General features: G+C 46.6%; 1 protein-coding gene across 2 annotated transcripts in view; it reads left to right on the forward strand.

Annotated features, from left to right (window-relative positions):
• The window catches only part of PPP1R37 (protein phosphatase 1 regulatory subunit 37), a 69,944-nt gene that overhangs the window by 11,503 nt on the left and 32,841 nt on the right, over positions 1–25,600 (forward strand). For both annotated transcript variants that reach the window (XM_056539231.1, XM_056539232.1), the window contains exon 2: positions 1,428–2,090. In XM_056539231.1, coding sequence (XP_056395206.1) covers positions 1,484–2,090 — 607 coding nt within the window. In that variant the 5' untranslated portion in view covers positions 1,428–1,483. The remainder of the gene's footprint in view (positions 1–1,427; positions 2,091–25,600) is intronic.

The raw sequence follows: 25,600 nt of genomic DNA on the forward strand, positions 1-25,600 counted from the left end.
ACATCTGGAGCAGGATCTTATGAGGAGTGGACCAAGATACCTGCAGTCTGGAGAAGACACCTTCACACCTGAGACAGCTGGAGCAGGATCTTATGAGGAGTGGGCCAAGATACCTGGAGACAGGCGCAGAAGTCTTGAGAGTTACATAAATGGCTAGATTGTGGTGACTGCCTCAAATATGGAAAGTGGGACTAGAGTAGTTTGTCAATATTTGGCACCCCCAATGATTAGCTTTTTTTTTTTTTTCCTGAAGGAACTCTAGTGCTTTGGGGAGTGCCTCATACCCTTCTTAGTTTGCATTGTTCTGTACTTCTAGCAGCTTTGGCTGGTTTTAAAGCTCAGTTCCATTCTTTTACAGAAGCACTCCAAATATTTTTTTTTCTGCTAATATAGTGCAGCATAGACTACTATTTGACAATAATATAGAGGATTTTGTGTATACCTCGTGCTTACCTGTTTTGAGCTGATGTAGCAGGCATGAGATTGGCTCCATGTTGGTTTGCAATTCCATCGCTAAAGTGGTTTTGTATTGCAGCCTATGTAAACTCAGGTTTTGGGTGGGACGTTTGATCACTGCACCAGGTCGTCTAATCAGGCTGCTGCTACTGTAGGTCACTCATGTGAACTTATTAGACTCATAAGTGGATTGGGGTCAGTTCACACTGCAGTTCGGATGCCTCTTCCTATTCCAAGTGTGTTTTTATGAGAAATATTTCCATGAGGCAAAAGTGATTTGATCTTTATTCAGACTTGGTGTTTTATAAAGATTTCAAGTCTTAAGGCTGTGTTCACATGTTGTTTTTTATTTCTTAAATTTTTTTTTTTTTTTACTGTATTTAGATTTTTACTGTGATTCTCCAAAAACCTAAGTAAAAAATTACAGGTTTTTACTGTGATTTGCATAATTGTGGTAAAATATCACCATGTTTTGGGGAAATCACGGCAGCTGTATAATTACTATATATCCTGATCCCATCGAGATAGCAGCAGCAGTATACAGATAGAGCTGGAGGAGGGGGTTGTATAACTAATAAATATTCTGATCCCATTGAGCTAGCAGCAGTAGTAGTATACAGATAGAGCTGGTGGAGGGGGGTGTATAACTACTATATATTTTGATTTCATAGAGAGAGAGAGCTGGAGGAGAGATGTATAACTACTATATATCCTGATCCCACAGAGATAGCAGCAGCCGCAGTATACAGATAGAGCAAAGCTTTGAGATGACGCAATCAGGAGACTTATTTTCAGAATTCCACTGCAAATCTATTGGAGTTTCGGCCATGTCTCTCCTGACTGCGTTATCTCGGGCTACAAGATTTCAGATAGTTTTCAAACCTAGTCTTCCGCCAGACATCATGACAGGTAAACTATATAAAGCAGTTTATTAAGCATCTTTATAATCTAATGCATCTGATGTATTTCAGGCTTCCGGTGCGTAAACGAACAATGGCTTCCATGGCTGGATAGAGCACCTGCTACTATGGAGATGCCTGCTGTCTTGGAAAGTGCGAATCTTCCCTCTGAGGGGTCACACAACCAGGAGGAACATACCGAGGCAGAGGACAATGGTGACTCTTTTTGCACGCAGGAAGGTGATGAACAATGTCCGAGAGAAAACGCTAAACAAGAAGAGGGCGCAGATGATGTCGGCGAGGTATCTGCCCAGAAAGACGGTATAGACAATTTAGGAAATGTAGACCCTGTTCCTCAAGAGAACACCAGGGTGGAACTAAACGTGGACAGTTCTTCAGGAGCTGCATGTTCCCCGGGTAGTGCCCATGAACAGACCAAGGAGTTGTCTTCCAATGCCTCATTGCCAGTTAACCAGGATTTGGAGGCCTTGCCTCACAGGACCGAACCGGCTTCTTCCAGTCCGGATATTAGAGATGAAGCAAAGGCTGAGGGTGGTGAGGGCACGCTACCTACTGAAAGAGCGGACCAAGGGAATGATACCGATGGGGCCAAGGAGGAAGGGGCTCCAGAGGACGATAATGGTCGTGGCAAACAGGGGCCGAAAAGGGTCACCTTTCCTAGTGACGATGACATTGTTTCTGGTGCCCTAGAACCCAAAGACCCATGGAGACATGGTGAGGATTGTGATCCCTTACTTACTGTTATAATATTTATATTCAACTGCGTTTCCAAATTTTTTTTGACTGCCTATCCATATGTTAGGCCAGCGTTTCCCAACCAGGGTGCCTCCAGCTGTTGCAAAACACAACACCCAGCATGCCCGGACAGCCTTCGGCTGTCCGGGCATGCTGGAGGTTGTAGTTTTGCAACAGCTGGAGGCACCCTGGTTGGGAAATGCTATGTTTGGGTACATTCAGATGAGCGGATTTACAGTGCACGTGCAGATACCATGAAGCCATGTGCGAGTCGCTGCGCATGCGTGGTGTACTCGCACACATGGCGGCCGCTCCTCTGCTCTATGAGCTAGGCCGAGAGCTGCCGTGATGTGCGAGTATACTGCGCATGTGCGCAGCGACATCGCAGTGTCTGCTCGTAGCGGCGTATTGGCGCTCTGAGCTTGCACATGTAAAGGCTGCATACAGAGGGCCTTTAGCGGCGGATCTACAGCGCAATACGCGCAGAAAATCCGCTCATCTGAACGTACCCTTAGGCCATCAGTATCTGATCAGTGGGGTGCTTGACCAATCAGCGATTTTGGCACCTGCATACACATTAAACAAGGATTGAAGCATTTTTCTTGGCTTTTTTATTTCTGCGCAGCAGGAGGAGATAAGCGGCCTTCCTGCATCTCTGGAGGAACCCGATTTTGGACTATAAAAACAATCTAGTCTGATTCTTGCATTTTGATGCTCTAAGTCTAGGTTCACATGGCAGAATTTCCCACACTGAAAATAATCTTCAGGAACTTCCGTTGACATCTATGGGACGTTGATTCCACAAGGATTCCTGGCAGAGTTTTCTCATGGGTATTCTGCTTGGATCTTCCTCAAATTACTTGTGTGCCATGGTTTTTGCATGGAGAAGTAGAAAAAATTTAGTGAATTCTTCTGTGTGAACCCGGCACAGAATTGGGGTTAATTTTGCGTAGAATTTGCAGTGAAAATAAACCCTTGCATTTTAAAGTATAATTGACAATGGGCTTTTTCGGGTGGAATTCCAACAAAAAAGAATAAACATGTAAAGAGTCAGGGTACACTTTCCTCAAGCCTGGGCTTTAATTTAAACCAGGGTAATGGGTAAATGTTGTAAAATATATAGTATAAAAATAGGATAATGTATGTCCAGTGAATTCAATTAATACAATTTATTTGTAAAACAATGGTAATTCTTCATGTGGTGTCCTTATGAAGGGCCCTTACATCGGACTCACCACGATAAGAATATAGTAAAATGTATATAATACTCATACAATAAAATCAGCATATATTATACAATATGGTTAGAGAGGAGCGAATTTACAGTAAATTCGATTCGTCACGAACTTCTCGACTCGGCAGTTGATGACTTATCCTGCATAAATGAGTTCAGCTTTCCGGTGCTCCCGTGGGCTGGAAAAATTGGATACATTCCTAGGAGACTCTTTCCTAGGACTGTATCCACCTTTTCCAGCCCACCGGAGCACCTGAAAGCTGAACTAATTTATGCAGGATAAGTCATCAACTGCCGAGTCGAGAAGTTCGTGACTAATCGAATTTACTGTAAATTCACTCATCTCTAAATATGGTACCGGTATCCCAATTGGCAAATTGTATGAAGCGCTATAGGTACATGCACGGAGATCTACTGTGCAAGTAGGATACAATGTCTCGCAGTTTGAGCAACAATGTCTCTGTATGGCTCGTATGTTATAGAGATACTGCGTGCGGCAGCGTGCTGGTAAGTAAAGGCTAAGTAGGACTATGACTGGATTTGTGTTTGCTCTGCAGCACTGGAAACTCCTCGTCGATGTCCCACTCTACCCTGACTGTGCAGGGATAGAGATTAGTGAGTGGGATAGTCTCTTATTTGTAATCCTCTGGCTATATGCGGCTGCGCTCAAATGTGGACCACTATCCCGGTGGTATGGGGAAAGTCACTGCAAGTGGATTAGGGGTTTGGCACACTGTGCCTCTTACCAGCAATGTCCTGGAGCGTGGTTGCCGGACGTGGGTTTTCACTGGGGAGACATGCACTAGCAGGCGGGATGCGTGCAGTCCCGAGAGCGTGCTCTGGTGTGATCCTTGCAGTCCGGTGAATGGTGGGGAGGATCGTCGAGTTTGCCAATATTGGGGTACAGGTGGTTGTCTGGTAGGCTAGACGCGTTTCAAAGTACTCCTCCAGCTCTTTTTCAATAGCAATGGCCAGCTGCTTGTGGAAAGGTAATATATATACCTGCAGCAACCTTCTGATTGGATAGTGTTTGTTGTCGTACATAAAATGTGGACTGTATACAGATGATTCTGATAGTCCTAGTGTTGTGAGGCAAAACGTGGATGATGTGTTAAAATCAACTTCTTATGAAGGATATTTTAAAATGTATGTTTTAAAATGTGTATAGATATCGTGGCATATGGTGGATGTGAACAGGAATTGAAAAAGTGTATGATAAATAGATAGGACATGTTCATTCTGTGGAATCCGGATCCGCGACAGAAGTTCCACTACAGAACATCTTTTGTGTGCACTAAGCAGCAGAACCACATTGAGATGAATGGGATCCTGCTGCAAGTGGATAATTCCAAGTGGAATTTCTGTAGTGTGCATGGGCCCTAATACCAAATTGTGTGCACTACGTGTAAGCGTACCACGGGGCTACCAGAAAATAAGCCAGTAGAGGAATAGGAAATATAAAGCAGGGTGTTATACTTCTAAGTTCCTGCTGAATTCACTCATGTATTTATTTTTCTAAAAGAAAATCTGCAATGTATGTTCCCAGCCTTAGGCCAGATTCATATGGCAGAATTTCTGTGCTGGATTCTGCATGAATTATAACCAATACACTTCAATGGGATTCCACTGTCCCACTGTCACACAGCAGAATTTCTTCTGCACGAATTACATTGAAGTGGGCTATAAATTCATGCAGAATTCAGCGCCGAAATTCTGCAGTGTGAATTCAGCCTTAAAGGGGCACTCCGTTCGTAACATCGTAGAGATCTCCGGGCTGGCAGCGGCGGCGTCTGGAACATGGAAGCTTGCATTTTCCACATTCGTGACCTCACGCCACGCCCCCTCTATTCATGTCTATGGGAGGGGGAGTGACGGCTGGTACATAGCCGTCACGCCTCCTCCCATAGAAGTGAATGGAGGGCTGCCCACATCGCCAGTCATCGGACACGGAGCGGAGTTCACTCCGTGCACGTAATGACAGGGGTGCCGTGCCGGAAATCATGGGGACCCCCACGATCTAACATCTTATCCCCTATCCTTTGGATAGGGGGTAAGATGTTTCCAGCAGAGTACCCCCTTTAAGGTATATATTTGCATGCCACAGTAATGTTGCAGACTTTTCTGCAGAGTGTGCATATATTTCTGTACAGAAATTTCTGCCATGTGTGTTTAAAAAAAATAGAATAAAATAAATACCCTTAAAGTATACCTATTATCATAGTGATTTGTCAGAAGTTTGCATTGGGGGGGGGGTCCAGATGCTGAGACCCCAGTGATCACTGGAATGAAAGGACACAAGTGTGATACAATGGCTACAATGAAAGTCTATGGGACTTCTGGTATATTAAATTGTCACTTGTTATATCTGTGCTAAGCAGAAAGGAAGGGGCACAGCGGGTGCAGTTTCATACCTGTGTCCCTAGTGATTGGTGGGGGTCTTAGAGCCCGGATAGCTGGGTTCAAATACTGCCATGGGCAACATCTATATCTGGAGTTTGTATGTTCTCCCCGTGTGTGCAGGGCTTTGTTTTTTTTTTGCCAGGTTTCCTCTAACATTCTATGAACATACTTATAGGTTAAGTTGGAACTTAGATTGAGGACATGGACCCTTATGAGTCGCCAATACACTATAACATGTATGGAATGTAGGGCACAATTATTTTTCAAGCAGTAAATAACATGGTAAGTGTCTACAATGCTGCGGTAAAGGTTCACAACCGATGGGAACAATGGTACACTGTGACACATCCTGCTATCAAAATTCCTCATGATGTTCACTTACAGGGCATTCGGAAAGTTTTTGTACCCTTCACCTTTTTCACATTTTGTTGTGATGCGGCCTTGTGCTAAAATAGAAAAAAAAAAGTCACAGTAAAAAGCTGATCGGGAATTTATGCCAAGCCAGACTACTCCCCAAAAGGGAAGTTTCTACCCATCTGCAGACAGCTGTTTCGTGGTTTTTGCCACTCGTCAGTACAGAGCAGGGTGATCTGGCTTGGCTGGGCTAAGAAGCCTGAGAGCTCTCAGATGGGTAGAAACTTCCCTTTTGGGGAGTAGTCTGGCTTGGCATAAAATCCCGATCAGCTTTTTATATTCCTTAACAGGAGCTAAGCTGATACCAGGGAACACTACCTGAAAAGGTTGTGTAATGAGCTGCTTTGCATATTCCCCAATATATATATATATAATATGTATATAACTTTTTTTTTTTTCATTATTTCTATTTATTTTTAATATTTATTTATTCCTACACGCATGGCTGCCCCATAACAAATAGAGAAAGCTTCTAAAGACTTTCTGAATGCATTGTAGACAAGTACCATGGAGGCATGGTAAACACAGCCCAGCAACGCTGGATGGTTCTGCACCTATACTGTTACATTGGTCTGTAACCAAATCTGACCTCTTTCTGGGCTGATTAATTATAAATCGGACCCGAGCTCTTATTAGTTATTTATTAACCGTAGCCGCTTGCTATCCCGATGCTTTTATTGTAATGTGTTCTCTTTACCGAATTACATTCCTGGAATTTTTTACCACAAATTCTTGTGCAGAGGATCAGGGTCTAATTGGTAATCTTAATCCAATTAAACAGTTGGATTCATTTATTATTTTTTTTATTTGGTTATATTATTATAATTTTTTTTTTTTTTTTTTAGGCATTTGCAATACTATGCCTGTTCAAGGTTGACAAAATGAATTAGAAATATGCCTGAGAAATGCAGGCGTCAGCAGGTTCTTTAAGACCTATACAAATCCTTTAATGGAAGGCTGCACAGTCAGCGGCTAGTATAAGCAGGGAATACAGAATGAAGCCTCTCCTCAGTAAAAGACAAGATTTTCTTGTATTCTTCCAAAGTTTTACTTTTTAGCCTTAATTGTAAGCATCATGTCTGGAGGAAACCAGGCACTGCCCATCACCTGCCCAATACCATCCCTACAGTGATCATAGTGGGGTCAGCATCATGTCTGGAGGAAACCAGGCACTGCCCATCACCTGCCCAATACCATCCTTACAGTGATCATGGTGGGGGCAGCATCATGTCTGGAGGAAACCAGGCACTGCCCATCACCTGCCCAATACCATCCCTACAGTGATCATGGTGGGGGCAGCATCATGTCTGAAGGAAACCAGGCACTGCTCATCACCTGTGTAATACCATCCCTACAGTGATCATAGTGGGGTCAGCATCATGTCTGGAGGAAACCAGGCACTGCCCATCACCTGCCCAATACCATCCCTACAGTGATCATAGTGGGGGCAGCATCATGTCTGGTGGAAACCAGGCACTGACCATCACCTGCCCAATACCATCCCTACAGTGATCATGGTGGGGGCAGTATCATGTCTGGGGGAAACCAGGCACTGCCCATCACCTGCCCTATACCATCCCTACAGTAATCATGGTGGGGGCAGCATCATGTCTGGAGGAAACCAGGCACTGCCCATCACCTGCCCAATACCATCCCTACAGTGATCATGGTGGGGGCAGCATCATGTCTGGAGGAAACCAGGCACTGCCCATCACCTGCCCAATACCATCCCTACAGTGATCATGGTGGGGGCAGTATCATGTCTGGAGGAAACCAGGCACTGCCCATCACCTGCCCAATACCATCCCTACAGTGATCATGGTGGGGGCAGCATCATGTCTGGAGGAAACCAGGCACTGCTCATCACCTGTGTAATACCATCCCTACAGTGATCATAGTGGGGTCAGCATCATGTCTGGAGGAAACCAGGCACTGCCCATCACCTGCCCAATACCATCCCTACAGTGATCAATGTGGGGGCAGCATCATGTCTGGTGGAAACCAGGCACTGCCCATCATCTGCCCAATACCATCCCTACAGTGATCATAGTGGGGGCAGCATCATGTCTGGTGGAAACCAGGCACTGACCATCACCTGCCCATTACCATCCCTACAGTGATCATGGTGGGGGCAGCATCATGTCTGGAGGAAACCAGGCACTGCCCATCACCTGCCCAATACCATCCCTACAGTGATCATGGTGGGGGCAGCATCATGTCTGGAGGAAACCAGGCACTGCCCATCACCTGCCCAATACCATCCCTACAGTGATCATGGTGGGGGCAGCATCATGTCTGGGGGAAACCAGGCACTGCCTATCACCTGCCCAATACCATCCCTACAGTGATCATGGTGGGGGCAGCATCATGTCTGGAGGAAACCAGGTACTGCCCATCACCTGCCCAATACCATCCCTACAGTGATCAATGTGGGGGCAGCATCATGTCTGGGGGAAACCAGGTACTGCCAATCACCTGCCCAATACCATCCCTACAGTGATCATGGTGGGGGCAGTATCATGTCTGGAGGAAACCAGGCACTGCCCATCACCTGCCCTATACCATCCCTACAGTAATCATGGTGGGGGCAGCATCATGTCTGGAGGAAACCAGGCACTGCCCATCACCTGCCCAATACCATCCCTACAGTGATCATGGTGGGGGCAGCATCATGTCTGGAGGAAACCAGGCACTGCCCATCACCTGCCCAATACCATCCCTACAGTGATCATGGTGGGGGCAGTATCATGTCTGGAGGAAACCAGGCACTGCCCATCACCTGCCCAATACCATCCCTACAGTGATCATGGTGGGGGCAGCATCATGTCTGGAGGAAACCAGGCACTGCTCATCACCTGTGTAATACCATCCCTACAGTGATCATAGTGGGGTCAGCATCATGTCTGGAGGAAACCAGGCACTGCCCATCACCTGCCCAATACCATCCCTACAGTGATCATGGTGGGGGCAGTATCATGTCTAGAGGAAACCAGGCACTGCCCATCACCTGCCCAATACCATCCCTACAGTGATCATGGTGGGGGCAGCATCATGTCTGGAGGAAACCAGGCACTGCTCATCACCTGTGTAATACCATCCCTACAGTGATCATAGTGGGGTCAGCATCATGTCTGGAGGAAACCAGGCACTGCCCATCACCTGCCCAATACCATCCCTACAGTGATCAATGTGGGGGCAGCATCATGTCTGGTGGAAACCAGGCACTGCCCATCATCTGCCCAATACCATCCCTACAGTGATCATAGTGGGGGCAGCATCATGTCTGGTGGAAACCAGGCACTGACCATCACCTGCCCATTACCATCCCTACAGTGATCATGGTGGGGGCAGCATCATGTCTGGAGGAAACCAGGCACTGCCCATCACCTGCCCAATACCATCCCTACAGTGATCATGGTGGGGGCAGCATCATGTCTGGAGGAAACCAGGCACTGCCCATCACCTGCCCAATACCATCCCTACAGTGATCATGGTGGGGGCAGCATCATGTCTGGGGGAAACCAGGCACTGCCCATCACCTGCCCAATACCATCCCTACAGTGATCATGGTGGGGGCAGCATCATGTCTGGAGGAAACCAGGTACTGCCCATCACCTGCCCAATACCATCCCTACAGTGATCATAGTGGGGGCAGCATCATGTCTGGAGGAAACCAGGTACTGCCAATCACCTGCCCAATACCATCCCTACAGTGATCATGGTGGGGGCAGCATCATGTCTGGAGGAAACCAGGTACTGCCAATCACCTGCCCAATACCATCCCTACAGTGATCATGGTGGGGGCAGCATCATGTCTGGAAGACAGGGGGACTGGTTAAGGTAAAGCTGAATGGAGAAAAGTACAGAAACAAGACTGGAGGTGGTAATCTGCTGCCAAATGTGCTTCAACAAAGTACAGAGTAAAGTGTCTATTTTAGACTTCCCTTTTTAATTAAATTTGCAAAAAAAAATTTAAAAAAATTCTGCGTTTTTCACGTGGTCATTATGGAGTATTGAATGCAGAATGAAGGGGGAAATTTATATATTTTTTTTAGACCAAGACGCAACATAACAAAATGTGGAAAAAGTAAAAGGATCTAAAGAATTTACAAGTGCAATGTAGATCTAGGGGTGACTTAGGAAATCATTAGGACTCATTAACTTCTATTGGTTTTGCTTTAGGAGAGTATAACGTTTGTACACCATAAACCACTTTTTAAGGGATTGTCCAGTTTGGAGAGTTCCATTTTACTAGAAGTGCCGCTTGACAATAAGGTTTTCAAGTGCTGTAATCTGTGGGTAAACCAACCGCATGGAAAACTAATTCTAAAGGAAACAGTGGGCTGTCAGTGAAGAACATGGACGGGTTTGCTCTCCAGAGGCTTCCTTTCTCTCTGGTTAAAGGGGGCTTTTCACCTATAATACTCATCACCTGATTGGGGTCCAACCAATATGTGGACCCTCTCCCCATTTAGGTGAAGCTGCAGAGGGACGTGCATGCTGAAATTGGCTGGATCCTATGTCAGGCCTATAAAGTTCAATGGAGCAGCACTGAACATGTCCGATCACTGCTCCATTCCTGCAGGGGGACACAAGACCCCTGTACTTGTCATCAGTGGAGTTGGAGTTTCAGGGGTCTGAACCCGCCGATCAGATACTCAGCACATATTCTGCAAAAAGGTGATTAACATTATTGGTGGAAAACCCCATTTTATAGATGAGGGTCTTACTCGGGGAACCCTGCACCTGTTAGTTCTCTAATATTTTATTTGAAAATCGCCTTAGTTACTAGTTTCACCTTTCAGTCCACACAAGTAGAATTGGGTTTTATCACCTAGCAGAGCCTGAAAGCCTTAGGTTTGGCATGGCGGGTGCGTTATAGCAAATCGGATTTAACACAAACAGGAGTGTTTCTAGAAGATGTCACTTTTATGAGTCATCTGATGCCCAAAATGTGCCAACGCAGCTGAGTCAGTGTACGAGGGAGAGGTTTTAGTTAGAGAAGACATCACATTGGAAAATGAGCAGAGCGGTCGCTGGAATTGATGGGATGTGGAAAAAAACGACAGCTCTGAATAGAGGATCCTACTTATGTCTTGTATGTTGTAAAGTAGAACATAACCTTCTGTCCCATGGACACGTCCAGATGCAGTGGGGACTAGTAGAGGGACTGGGGTCTAGTAGAGGGACCACGTCCTTAGAATTAGAGAGGTTAACCAGAGTGATCTTGGTTGGTGAGTGAGGGTCGTGTCGAGAGAGTGAATTTTTGGTCTCCCTTGAGTTTGAATGTTCCTGACAAATTACTATGTTGACAGATTTGTAGACCGACCTCAATGTGTTATCTTCTAAGAAGAATTCATTAAAGGGGTACTCCGCTGCTCAGCGTTTGGAACAAACTGTTCCGAACGCTGTAGCTGGCACTGGGAGCTTGTGACGTCATAGCCTCGCCTCCTCATGACGTCACTCCCCAGTCCCCTCAATGCAAGTCTATGGGAGCGTGACATCATGAGGGGCGGGGCTATGATGTCACACGCTCCAGCGTTCGGAACAGTTTGTTCCAAACGCTGAGCAGCGGAGTACCCCTTTAAAGATTAAAATCCTCAAACTACCAAATCTATCCAAACTACCAAATCACAACACTCATGGTTACCCTTCTGTTAAAGAGGTGGTCTGGTATACAAAAGTATGGGGTACAAGGAAAGATCCTCAATATATAGTATTTTAAACCTTACTGGCTCAAACTATAGGTGGGGATTTTCTCATAGTGTGGCTGTGTGCATTCATTCCTTCCTGCCTTTTTTCGGTGTTTTTGGCTTACTTGCGCCAAATTTATCAAAAAGGCGAACAGGCATTTTATACATTTTGCGCAAATTAAAAATTACATCAGAACTTGCTGTAGACTGTCCCTTTTATAAAGCAAGGCAGACGTGGTATGAAAAAGCGTTTTTGTTTTTTTGTACACTTTTTCAAAAAGGCGCACATGGTAAATATCTCTTACTGCAGTGTCAATAATGATTCACTGTATTTCACAGTCTTGCAGAAAGTGTCTATTGCACACAAATGCTTTGCGCAAAAACTAAATGCACCAAATTCCATCCCAAAAAAATGTCAGGAGGGCACATGCTCAGTTGCAGCTCTAGGTGTCATTGGAGGGTTATGGAGTTCTTTGTCTATGAAACAGCAGATGATGAGAATTAAAGGGGTTATCCAGCTATTAAAAATATGTCTCCAGAACAGGCCCCAACTCTTTGCTGAACCCTCTGTCCCCCAATTTCTCAGACATACTTATCTCTGCAGTGACTGTCTGCTCAGCCAGTCATTGATTGGCCGATCGGGCCATTAATGCCGGGATGAGTACTTCTCAGAAGGTGGAGTCTGGAGGGTTCACCCGGGAGAGTAAGGCCCTGTCCTGTGGATATGGAATAAGTGATTAATAGCTGGATAGCCCCTTTAAAGGAGAACTCCAGAATATAAAAATTGTCCCCCATACTGCCGGCAGTAAAAAAAATAAAGATGTACATACCTTCCTTCGCTCCTCCGGTAACCATCTCCGGTCTCCGCCATGATCCTCTTCCTGGTTGCCGGTTTTCGTCCAGTCATACTGCACTCAGCCAATCACCGGCCGCAGCGAAGTCCCAACTCGGCCGGCGATAGGCTGAGCGGCAGTGTGACGTTTTTGGCCCCGGCAGCAGGTGCCGGTGTAGTGAAGAATTTTGTCTCTTGAAGCGTTCTCACTCTGCCGCTCAGCCTATAGCCGGCCGAGTCGGGATTTCGCTGCGGCCGGTGATTGGTTGAGCGCAGGATGACTCGCCAACCACAAAGCAACCAGGAAAAGGATCACGGCGGAGACCATAGCCGGTTACCGGAGGCCCCGGGAAGCAGAGGAAGGTATGTACATCTTTATTTTCTTACTGCCGGCAGTATGGGGACAATTTTTATATTCTGGAGTTCTCCTTTAATATGGGAGGCTCAGCAGTGAGGAATCACAAATATGACGTAAATTGTAGTTTGCAATCCACTCCTTTCACACCACCGCTACTGGCCGGGTCCGTTGAAAGATAGCGGGAGAAAAATTAGTGCTTGCGACGTCTTTTTCTCCCGTTATTTTCCGGCGGAATAACGGCCTCAATAACGGGCATCAGAGAATCCCATTCAAGTGAATGGGATCCTCTGTGCCAGTTATGCCTCCTGTTGGGCTCCGTCACACTAACGGACATTAACCTCTTAAGGACCAGGCACGTACTCCGTGGGAATTTCGGTCCCCTGGCGGGGACCGGACCGAGGTGACTGCTGATATCGATCAGCAGGCACCCTGCACAAATGCCCAGGGGGGTCATCAGACCCCCCCATGTCGGCGATCGGCGCAAATCGCAAGTGAATTCACACTTGCGATTTGCGCGATTCCGGGTCATTACGGGTCTATGGTGACCCGTAATATAAGGGGGATCGTGGTTGTCTAAGACACCCACGATCCCCCTGAACTGATAGGAGTGAGGTGGCAGGGGTGCCACCCCTCCTATCCCTGCTATTGGTGGTCTATACGCGACCACCAATAGCAGATCGGGGGCGGGGAGGTTATCTTTCGTTTTCCCCGTCCTGCCCACCCACAATAGGCGGGGCAGAACGGGGAAACGACAGAGGACCGACGCCGGAGTCCACTTACCGATCTGCGGAGGCTGCGGGCGACTATCGGCGTCAGAGATCGGCGGGCGGCGATGTCGTGCAGCAGGCTCCCTGGATCCGACGGAAGCCGGTAAGTTGCCTAGCAACATCTGGAGGGCTGCAGTCCGAGACCACTATATAGTGCTCTCTATACTGTAGCACTCCAGTCGTTGCAAAACTACAACTCCCAGCATGCCCAGATAGCTGTTTTAGGCATGCTGGAAGTTGTAGTTTTGCAACAGCTGGAGAGCTACAGTTTGAGACCACTATATGGTAGTCTCTGAACTATAGCCCTCCAGATCTTGCAAAACTACAACTCCTAGCATGCCCACACAACTGTTTGCTGTCTGGGCAAGCTGGGATTTGTAGTTTTGCAGCATCTGGAGGGCCACCGTTTGCAGTGGTCTCTATACTGTAGCTCTCCAGATGTTGCAAAACTGCAAATCCCAGCATGCTGGGAGTTGTAGTTTCGATCCCTCCAGCTGTTGCATAACTACATCTCCCAGCATGCCCTTCGGTGATTAGTACATGCTGGGAGTTGTTGTTGTGCAAGAGCTGGAGGCTCACTGGTTGGAAAATATTGCGTTAGATAACAGAACCTAACTGAAGGTTTTCCAACCAGTGTGCCTCCAGCTGTTGCAAAAGTACAACTCCCAGCCTGTATGGTCTAACAGTACATGCTGGGAGTTGTAGTTTTGAAACAGCTGGAGGTTTCCCCCCCCCCCCATGTGAACGTACAGGGTACATTCACACGGGCAGGCTTGCAGTAAGCGTTCTGCTTCAAGTATTTGAAAATTTGGCAAATTTGGCAAATTTTTCGCCGCAGCGCAAACTCCTAGCAGGGAACTCACTGTAAACCTCCGCCAGTGTGAATGTACACTAAAAACACTACACTACACTACACTAACACATAATAAAGGGTAAAAAACTACATATGCACCCCCTTACACTGTCGCCCCCCAATAAAAATTAAAAACGTCTTGTATGGCAGTGTTTCCAAAACGGAGCCTCCAGCTGTTGCAAAACAACAACTCCCAGCATTTTTGGACAGCCACTGACTGCCCAGGCATGCTGGGAGTTTAGCAACAGCTGGAGGCACCCTGTTAGGCTTATCCTACGCCAGTGATTCCCAATGTCCACCCCATGCAGTCCCTAATTTAGTCCTCAAATGCGCATGGCACTCTCTCACTTCGGAGCCCTGTCGTATTTCAAGGAAACAGTTTAGGGCCACATATGGGGTATATCAGTACTTGGGAGAAATTACACTACAAATTTTGGGGGCTTTTTCTCCTTTTACCCCTTATGAAAAGGAAAAGTTGGGGTCTACACCAGCCTGTTAGTGTAAAAAAAAAAAAAAATGTTTACACTAACATGCTGGGGTTGCCCTATACTTTTTATTTTCACAAGAGGTAAAAGAAAAAAAAGACCCCCAAAATGGGGTATAGTGAGCCTTAACACCCCACAGGTGCTTGACAAATTTTCGTTAAAGTTGGATGGGAAAATGAAGAAAAATATATTTTTTTCACTAAAATACTGGTGTTGCCCTACATTTTTCATTTTCACAAGGGAAAATAGGAAGAAAGCCCCCCAAAATTTGTAACCCCATTTCTTCTGAGTAAGAAAATACCCTAAATGTGGATGTAAAGTGCTCGGCGGGCAAACTACAATGCTCAGAAGAGAGGGAGCGCCATTGGGATTTTGAAGAGAAAATGTGTCTGGAATTGAAGGCCACGTGTGTTTACAAAGCCCCCATAGTGCCAGAACAATGGAACCCCCAACATGTGACCCCATTTTGAAAACTACACCCCTCATGTAATGTAATAAGGGGTACAGTGAGCATTTACGCCCCACAGGTGTCTGACAGATTTTTGGAACAGTGGTTCGTGAAAATTAAAAATTTTATTTTTCATTTGCTCAGCCCACTGTACCAAAGATCTGTCAAATGCCAGTGGGGTGTAAATACTCACTGCACCCCTTATTAAATTCTGTGAGGGGTGTAGTTTCCAAAATGGGGTCCCATGTGGGGGGGTCCACTGTTCTGGCACCACAGGGGGGGGCTTTGTAAACGCACATGGCCCCTGATTACCATTCCAAACAAATTCACTCTTCAAAAGCTCAATGGCGCTTCTCCTCTTCTGAGCATTGTAGTTCGACCGCAGGGCACTTGACATCCACACAATGGGGTATTTCCATACTCAGAAGAAATGGTGTTACAAATTATGGGGGGTATTTTCTGCTATTAACCCTTGCAAAAATGTGAAATTTGGGGGGAAACACATTTTAGTGAAACATTTTTTTTTTTTTTACATATTCAAAAGTTGTGAAACCCCAGTGGGGTATTAAGGCTCACTTTATTCCTTGTTACGTTCCGCAAGGGGTCTAGTTTCCAAAATGGTATGCCATGTGTTTTTTTTTGCTCTTCTGGCACCATAGGGGCTTCCTAAATGCGACATGCCCCCTGACCAAAATTTTCTCTCAAAAAGCCAAATAGAACTCCTTCTCTTCTGAGCATTGTAGTTCGCCCGTAGTGCACTTCATGTCAACTTATGGGGTACCTCCATACTCAGAAGAGATGGGGTTACAAATTTTGGGGGGTATTTTCTGCTATTAACCCTTGCAAAAATGTGAAATTTGGGGGGGAAACACACATTTTAGTGAATTTTGTATTTTTTTTTATTTTTTTTATTTTTTTTTACATATGCCAAAGTCGTGAAACACCTGTGGGGTATTAAGGCTCACTTAATTCCTTGTTACGTTCCCCAAGGGGTCTAGTTTCCAAAATGGTATGCCATGTGTTTTTGTTTTTTTTGCTGTTCTGGCACCTTAGGGGCTTCCTAAATGCAACATGCCCCCCAAAACCCATTTCAGAAAAACGTACTCTCCAAAATCCCCTTGTCGCTCCTTCGCTTCTGTGCCCTCTACAGCGCCCGCCGAACACTTTACATAGACATATGAGGTATGTGAAACTGGGCTACAAATACAAGTATAAATTTTCTTCTTTTACCCCTTGTAAAAATTCCAAAATTGGGTCTACAAGAATATGCAAGTGTAAAAAATGAAGATTGTGAATTTTCTCCTTCACTTTGCTGCTATTCCTGTGAAACACCTAAAGGGTTAAAACGCTGACTGAATGTCATTTTGAATACTTTGGGGGGTGCAGTTTTTATAATGGGGTCTTTTATGGGGTATTTCTAATATGAAGACCCTTCAAATCCCCTTCAAACCTGAACTGGTTCCTGAAAAATAGTGAATTAAAAAAATTTGTGAAAAATTGGAAAATTGCTGCTGAACTTTGAAGCCCTCTGGTGTCTTCCAAAAGTAAAAACTTGTCAATTTTATGATGCAAACATGAAGTAGACATATTGGAAATGTGAATAAAAAAAAATATTTGGAATATCCATTTTCCTTACAACCAGAGAGCTTCAAAGTTAGAAAAATGCAAAATTTTCTATGTTTTTATCAAATTTTGGGATTTTTCACCAAGAAAGGATGCAAGTTACCACAAAAATTTACCACTATATTAAAGTAGAATATGTCCCGAAAAAACAATCTCTGAATCAGAATAACTAAAAGCATTCCAGAGTTATTAATGTTTAAAGTGACAGTGGTCAGATGTGCAAAAAATGGCCGGGTCCTAAGGTGTAAAATGGCTGGGTCCTTTAAGGGGTTAAAGGCAAAAAAAAAAAAAGCCTATATGGCCGTTTGTGGCGGAGCCCAGCGGCAGTGTGAAATTGGCTTTAGCCGGCTGCTAAAGCGAACTACAGTTCTCACTGTGCACTTCATATTGTGCTTCCTCACTGCTGAGCCTTCCATATTAAAGGGGTTATCCAAGAAAAAAACATACACACACACACACACACACACACATATATATATATATATATATATATATATATATATATATATATATATATAATTTTCTCAACTGGCTCCAGAAAGTTAAACAGATTTGTAAATTACTTCTATTAAAAAAATCTTAATCCTTTCAGTACTTATGAGCTGCTGAAGTTGAGTTCTTTTCTAAGTGCTCTCTGATGACACCTGTCTCGGGAACTGTCCAGTTTAGAAGCAAATCCCCATAGCAAACCTCTTCTACAGGTGCAGTTCCCGAGACAAGCAGAGATGTCAGCAGAGAGCACTGTTGCCAGGCAGAAAAGAACAACTCAACTTCAGCAGCTGAGAATTATTGGAAAGATTAAGATTTTTTAATAGAAGTAATTTACAAATCTGTTTAACTTTCTGGCACCAGTTGATTTAAACAAAAAAAGTTTTCCACTGGAGTACCCCTTTTAATGGCTCTTTTTTTTTCTACTTTGCCTGCCATTAACGTCCGTTATTGTAATGGAGCCTAACGGGAGTTATAACAGGCAAAATAGGATCCCAACGGGCAAAGAGGATTTCTCTAATATCCGCTATAACTCCCGTTATTGTGGCCGAAGATAGAGGGAGAAAAAGACTTGTCATGCACAAATTTTTCTCCTGCTATTTTCCTAACGGACGTCACCTACCGGGCGAAAAAGGTGGCGTGAAAGGAGTCCAAGCTGCAATACGTGACACAGACAATCGACTAGGGTGGCGCTGTTTCTTGTCGAGGGGGTTGCAAACCTATTTTTATACTTGTGCTCATTTGGAGAGAACGTTTTGGCTGACAGATACCTAAAGCCGTATGGCTGCCTGTGAGAAGTGGAGTTTGGGAAGCGTTATACAATATCTTAGCTCCGCATCAAGGTCACGTTTAATTGCTTTCTTGTTATAAAAAAGGAAATAAAAAGAAAAGGGGTTTACACAGGGAGGTAAACAGTGATAACCTGTAATGTCAGCGCAATAAACTGTGCAAATAAACATTGTACTACAAGACAGTCTGTGCTGATAAATGCAGCGTCTGAGACAGTGGTTCCCAACCAGGGTGCCTCCAGCTGTTGCAAAACTACAACTCCCAGCATGCCCGGACAGCCGAAGGCTGTCCAGGCATGCTGGGAGTTGTAGTTTTGCAACAGTTGGAGGCACTCTGGTTGGAAAATACCGGTCTGAGAGGTAATAAGTGAAAAATTCCATGAGACTCTCTTGGTGCTCATGTTTGCTCTTACACTAAGGGAGGTTTTACCACAAATAACATTTATTTGACTAGATTGTACCTAAGGGTCCGACCGATGGGACCCAGCGATTATATATTTATCAACTAAATTGTGAACAGGGGAAAATTGTTGTGCGACACAACTCCTTTTAACCAGGGCTCAAGTCTTGCAGGAATGTGTGGGAACGGAGTTCCTGCACTTTTTCCTCAGCAGGAACCCCATTCCCATTAGCAGGACCAGCCTTTAATTGGAAATCTTAAGTGAGTTCCCACCCTTTTTTTTTTTTCCCCCCGGTCTTGACCCCTTCCAGCCCATGGATAATTACATAATGGATGGGAATACGTTAACGCAACAGGGCATACATTTTCGTATGACCGTTTTAACGCTTAATGAATCTGTAATCGCTTTTATAGATGATTAGAAATGGCTTCTACCGATGCCTGGCATTAACCCCCCTTTCCAAAGTTTGCAGGATGTAAAAGGTAAAATCGGGACCTTTGCAGGATAATCGCAGGGTCCTGACCAGCTTGGATGACTGCCAGAGGTCACTGACACTACCATAGAGGAAGCCATCGCAGCCAGAAAAAGCAAAGGCCGATAACTCTGATCAACTGTGAACTGTGTATGCAGTCAAAGGATTGCATGTAATAAACCCCTGTGTGGGGGAGGGGGGGCTAAGAAATAATGGGGGGGGGGGGAATAAAAAAAAGTTACCCTTTTATAAAAAAAAAAACGTAAAGCGGACAATTTTAAGAAGACTAATTTTCATACAGAAACTTATAATTATTATTTTTTTAATTAGCAACACAACCTATATAAATGGGGTATTGTTGTAAGCATACGGACCTACAGAATAAAAATAACACATCATTTTAGCTAGAGATCGACCGATATAGTTTTTTTAGGGCCAATACCGATAATCGGTGGAGGTTAGGGCCGATAACTTATACCGGAATATCGGTATAAGTTATCGGCTATTTATCCCCCCGCGACACCAAAGAAGGGGCGGTAGCTGTGTCCCCCAATGGATCCTCTGAGAAAAGGATTTTTACGGTAAGACAAAAATCCCTCTTTCTCTATCGGCTCCATTGGGGGACACAGACCTTGGGATGCACCAAAGCCGTCCCTAGGGTGGGCACAGAAAACAATCAAGGGGCAGGCTGGGCCACCACTGCCTGCAAAACCTTATGGCCCAGACTAGCATCCGCGAATGCAAAGGTATGAACCTGGTAGAATTTAGTAAAAGTGTGCAAGGATGACCAGGTAGCCGCCTTACAGACTTGAGAGGCTGAGGCTCTGTTATGAAGAGCCCAGGAAGCTGCAACAGAACGCGTGGAGTGAGCTGTAACCCTGAAAGGAGGGGTCTTCCCCCTACAACGGTAAGCTTCCGAAATGGCAGACCTAATCCACTGCGAAATGGTCGCTTAGAGGCAGGTAGACCCTTACGGTGGCCGTCCGTAAGAACAAAAAAGGAAACACACTGACGAAAAGAAGATGTACATGGGTGTGGAAATGTTAAAAAAAAACTACTTGTCCCTCAAGAAAATCCACTTGTCCTGGTAGATAAAATAATTTCAACCAAAATAATACGATTCACCCTACTAGACCACCAGGGATGGATATAAGATCCCTTTAGACACTGCTGTCAACTGCGGTGATCTAATGGTTTAATAGCGGCCGCAGCGATTACAGCATGCCAGGCTATTAGCAGCGGGAGAGCTGTAGATCCTTTTACGCCAGAGACAAGCCCAGAAAAGTCTAGATGTAACTTTTTGATCGCCTTATAAAAAATTTCTCGTATGAAGTGACCAAAAATGAGCAATTCTGGACTATTTTTTACATTTACACCGTTCACCGTACGGTTTAATTAACATTATATTTTAATAGTCTGGACATTTCCACATGCAGCGATACCACTTATGTTTATTTTTGTACATTATTTTTATTTAAAGAAAATTGGAAACTTTTATTAGGAAAGGGGCCTGTTCACATATATACGCACTTTAAAAAATATTTTAATCACTATTTTTCAGTCTTCATAGAGACTTATGTTTTACTGGGATGTGTTCTGCTTCTCCAGTTTATGTGGTGCATTTTGTGTCAGAAAATGCTGGAAGTTGCATTTAGTTACTAGATAACTACAACACATCATACATACACCTGCTGCTGCCCCCCCCCCCCCCCCCCCACATCATACATTACATACATATACACACCACACATACACAGACATCATACACATACACACATCACACATACATCATACACACATCCACTCACACCATACATATTCACACATCATACATACACTAGCCGCTGCCCCTCCCCCCAAATCATACATTACATGCATACACACATCCACTCACACCCTACATATACAACCACCCTTCCTGCCGCCTGTATTCTCGGTCTCCTCACCTGAGCTGGCCATGAGTGAAGATCAGAGCTGTAGTCACACTGGCCGGTGTGAGGTGAGATTTCCGTTCTCCTCCTCTCCCCTCCCTGCTCTGTGTTTTCCCCGTGCAAACTAGAAGCCTCCACATGGTGGATTAGGTCCTGTGGAGACAGAGCAGGGGGAGGGGATGGAGCTGTGTGCGGGGGAGGGGAGGAGCTGTGTACCGAGCTGTGTACATCCTTTCTCTCCCCCTGCTGTGTTGTCTTGTGTAATTTAGAGCTGCGTCCTCCATCCTCCGGGAGCGGTAGATAAGGGGACGTGGCTTAATTATGTAATGCAAACTTACGACCTCGGGCTCTGCGGTCAGCTGGGGGCCGCTGTGAGGTGCAGACTTGCATCGGCTCCTGCGCCTCACACCAGCATTAAAGAAAAATAAGGGGGAAGTTGGTCTGTCCCTGCTAGCCCGATACAGGGCTAAATCTATGAACAATTCACCTGCCCGGCACCCAAAACTACTTGTCCCAGGCGTTGGGCGATAGGATTTCCACATCCCTGATGTAACTGAGAGGTAGGTACGCACCACCCGTACCACATCAAGTTTATGAAGCAAACGCTCTCGGGATGAGATGGTGCGGGACAAAAGGACGGGAGTACAATATCCTCATTAAGGTGGAAAGCAGAAACCAGCTTAGGCAAGAGAGAAGGAACCGGAAAAAACAACTTTGTCCTGATGGACAATTAGAAAGGGAGAGCGGCAAGAAAGAGGCGCCAATTCCGAAACCCGTCTGATGGAGGTAATTGCCGCAAGGAACGCCACCTTCCAGGAAAGGAGACGAAGGGAAACCTCCCTGAGGGGTTCGAAGGGCGCGCCCTGTATAGCGCCAAGGACCAAATTCAGATCCCAAGGAGGTGTAGGAGACCTGTAAGGAGGAGCCGCGTGGGCCACTCCTTGAAGAAAAGTCCGACCATGAGAATCAGATGCCAGAGGGCGTTGGAAAAGAATGGAAAGGGCAGACACTTGACCCTTTAAGGAGCTGAGAGCTAATTGTTGATCCAGCCCTGACTGCAAAAATGAAAGAAGTCGAGGAAGGGAGAACATGACTGGAGAAAGAGATTGGGATTCGCACCAACAAAAATAAGACCGCCAGGTACAGTGGTAAATCCTTGCGGAAGAGGGTTTGCGTGCCTTAAGCATGGTGCGAATCAAATGTGTTGAGAAGCCACGGGCCCTTAGTACCACGGTCTCAACCGCCACTCTGTCAAATGCAGCGATGGTAAATTGGGGTGGCACAGGGGATCCCAAGAGAGAAGGTCTGAACGAAGTGGAAGGCGCAGTGGAACGTCGTCCAGGAGCTGGGCGACGTCGGCGTACCACGCCCTCCGAGGCCAATCTGGAGCCTCGAGAATGGTGGGAATGTTCTCCATTCTGAGCTTCCCCAGTACCCTGGGAAGGAGAGGAAGAGGAGGGAACAGATAAGGAAGGGTGAACCCCTACCAAGGAATTACCAGTGCGTCCGCTGCTAGAGCACAGGGGTCCCGTGACTTTGACACATAGAGGGGAACCTTCTTGTTGTGGCAGGATGCAAAGAGGTCCACATCTGGAGTTCCCCAGAGGCCGCAGATCTCTGCAAACACCTCCGGATGAAGGGACCACTCTCCGGGATCGGGAGAGGACCAGCTTAGGAAGTCCGCTTCCCAATTGTTTACGCCTGGAATGTGGATAGCCGAGATGGCCGGAACCCTGAGCTCCGCCCAGAGAAGGATCTTGGAAACATCGGCCATCGCCGCCGAGCTGCAGGTGCCGCCCTGGCGATTGATGTATGCCACCGCAGTGGAGTTGTCCGACGACATGAACTGGGCAGCCCTGGAGAAGGTTCTCCCAATGTAACAGACAAAGGTAGATGCTCTCAGTTCCAGGATGTTGATCGAGAAGAGCGTCTCCCTGGGAGACTAAAGGCCCTGGACTGTCCGGTCTCAGAAGACACCCTCCCCCCCCCAACCCGAAAGGCTGGCATCTGTGACTACCAGCCAATGGAGGGGCAGGAAGGAGCGTCCCTGAAGAAGCAAGGGGGATCGAAGCCACCACAGAAGGGAGCGGGGAGATGCCCAAGGAACAATTGAGGGACAATGGAGACCTGTTCCCCCGGCATAGACTCGCAAGTTGAAGGGGACAGAAATGAAACTGAGCGAAGGGAACGGCCTCCATGGCCGCCACCATCCGACCCAGGACTTCCATGCAAAATCGGATGGACACTGGGGAAGGGCTCCTAAGTATACGAACCCCTGACAGAAGGGTCAATCGCTTGTCCGATGGGAGGTGAACCCGGGCGGACTGGGTGTTGAACCGAAGTCCTAGAAAAACTAGGGACTGAGTGGGGGATAGGTTGGACTTTTCCCGATTGACCAACCAACCGAAGCGAGACAGGGCCTGAAGGGTGAGGCTCTCTAGATTCTGGTCTCTGGACGGAGCCTTGATCAGAAGGTCGTCCAAGTAAGGGATCACTGAGACCCCCCTTGTCCGAAGCAGGCCGATCACCGTTGCAAGGACTTTGGTGAATACTCTCGGAGCTGTGGCCTGGCCGAAGGGGAGAGCCACAAACTGGAAATGTCCGTCCGGGACAGCAAATCGGAGGAACCGCTGGTGTCCCGGAAAAATCGGAACATGGAGGTAGGCGTCCCTGATGTCCACCGTGGAAAGAAACTCCCCCCTGATCCATGGTCGCCACAACCGAACGGAGAGACTCCATACGGAAGTGGCGCAGGAGGAGATGCCTGTTGAGAAGCTTTAGATCCAAGATTGGGTGTACGGAACCCCCTTTCTTGGGAACTACAAAGAGGTTGGAATAAAAACCTTGAAAGCGTTCCCTGGGAGGAACCGGGACAATGACCCCCCTGAATGAGGAGGGACTGCAGTGCACCCCGAAAAACCTTTGCCAAAGAGGGAGACCGCGGAGCTCGGGAAATGGAAAAACGAACCTTTAGGAAGAGAGGCAAACTCGATCCGGTAACCGTTGGACACCACGTCTCTGACCCAGGAGTCCTGCACCTGTGTGGTCCCACCCGAGAAAAATCCGCGGGTGGTGCCGTCCCTTCGGGCAGAGGTGGGATTGTGGGTACCCGCCTTGGGCGCAGAGCGGCCCGAACGGTTATCCGATTTCCAGAATGGGCGAATCTGGAAGAAGGGAGCCTTCTTGTCCCCAGAAGGCGCCTGCCTAGTCCCCTTCGTGCCCCCGAAGGTCCAAAAGGACCGAAAAAAGGTAGATTTACCACGGGAGGCAGTAGTACGGGCCTTATTTTGAGGTAATAAGGAACTCTTACCTCCCGTGGCTTCCGAGATGATCTCGTCTAGGCGCTTGCCAAAAAGCCGAGAGCCAGTAAAAGGAAGCTCAGTGAGAGACCTTTTAGAAGCTGCGTCCGCATCCCAGGCTTTAAGCCACGTGGATCTACGGAGAGCCACAAGGTTACCCATGGCAAAAACAGAATAGCGGGCCGACTGCATGGAAGCAGAACATAATAATAATAATAATTTATTTATATAGTGCCTACAGATTCCGCAGAACTTTAGAAAGCAGGAAAATTTAATCGGCCAGTTCTTCCGAGGAAGCCCCAGAAGAAATGCCCAAATCGCCAGGGCCCTGGAAACCCAGGCAGAGGCAAAGGTAGGGAGAAGAGATGAACCCGTAGCCTCAAAGGCAAACTTAGCCAAGGTTTCCACCTTTTTGTTCACTGGATCCTTAAAGGATGCAGCATCGGACAGAGGTAAGGTAGTGGTCTTAGAAAGACGGGAGACTGGTGGGTCCACCGTAGGAGGTGAGGTCCACTGGGTCATAAGGTCCTTAGCAAAGGGATAACGCGCTTGAACCTTCATTTCTTGAAACCTCTTGTCAGGGTGCCTCCAGGCAGACTCTAGCAAGGCTTCAAATTCAGCATGGGAGCTGAACGTTTTGGGTGCCGGACGGGCACGATAAAAGGAAACTTCAGGGACAGTGTCTGAAGTTCCTGGGTCCTCTAAGCGAAAAGTGTCTCATATGGCCGAAACCAATGAGTCCACCGTATCGGTCATGTCTGCGTGGTCTTCTGAGTCAAAGACAGAAGCAGCCTCATCAACTAGTTCACCAGGGGAGTGGGAACTGGTGGAGGCAGCCTTAGAGGAGGGAGACACTGACCTGGCGCGCCGCTCTGGAGATTCAGAACGGCCACTCGGGGAGCGTCTTCTAGAAGAAAGACACTTGCTTGGAGACGTAGCAGAGGGACGGTGCCCATGAGAGGAACTCCCACGCCTGTACCAAGACTCCAGAGAGGAGTCAGA

The sequence above is a fragment of the Hyla sarda genome, chromosome 9 (assembly GCF_029499605.1).
Source record: "Hyla sarda isolate aHylSar1 chromosome 9, aHylSar1.hap1, whole genome shotgun sequence".
Taxonomy (NCBI): domain Eukaryota; kingdom Metazoa; phylum Chordata; class Amphibia; order Anura; family Hylidae; genus Hyla; species Hyla sarda.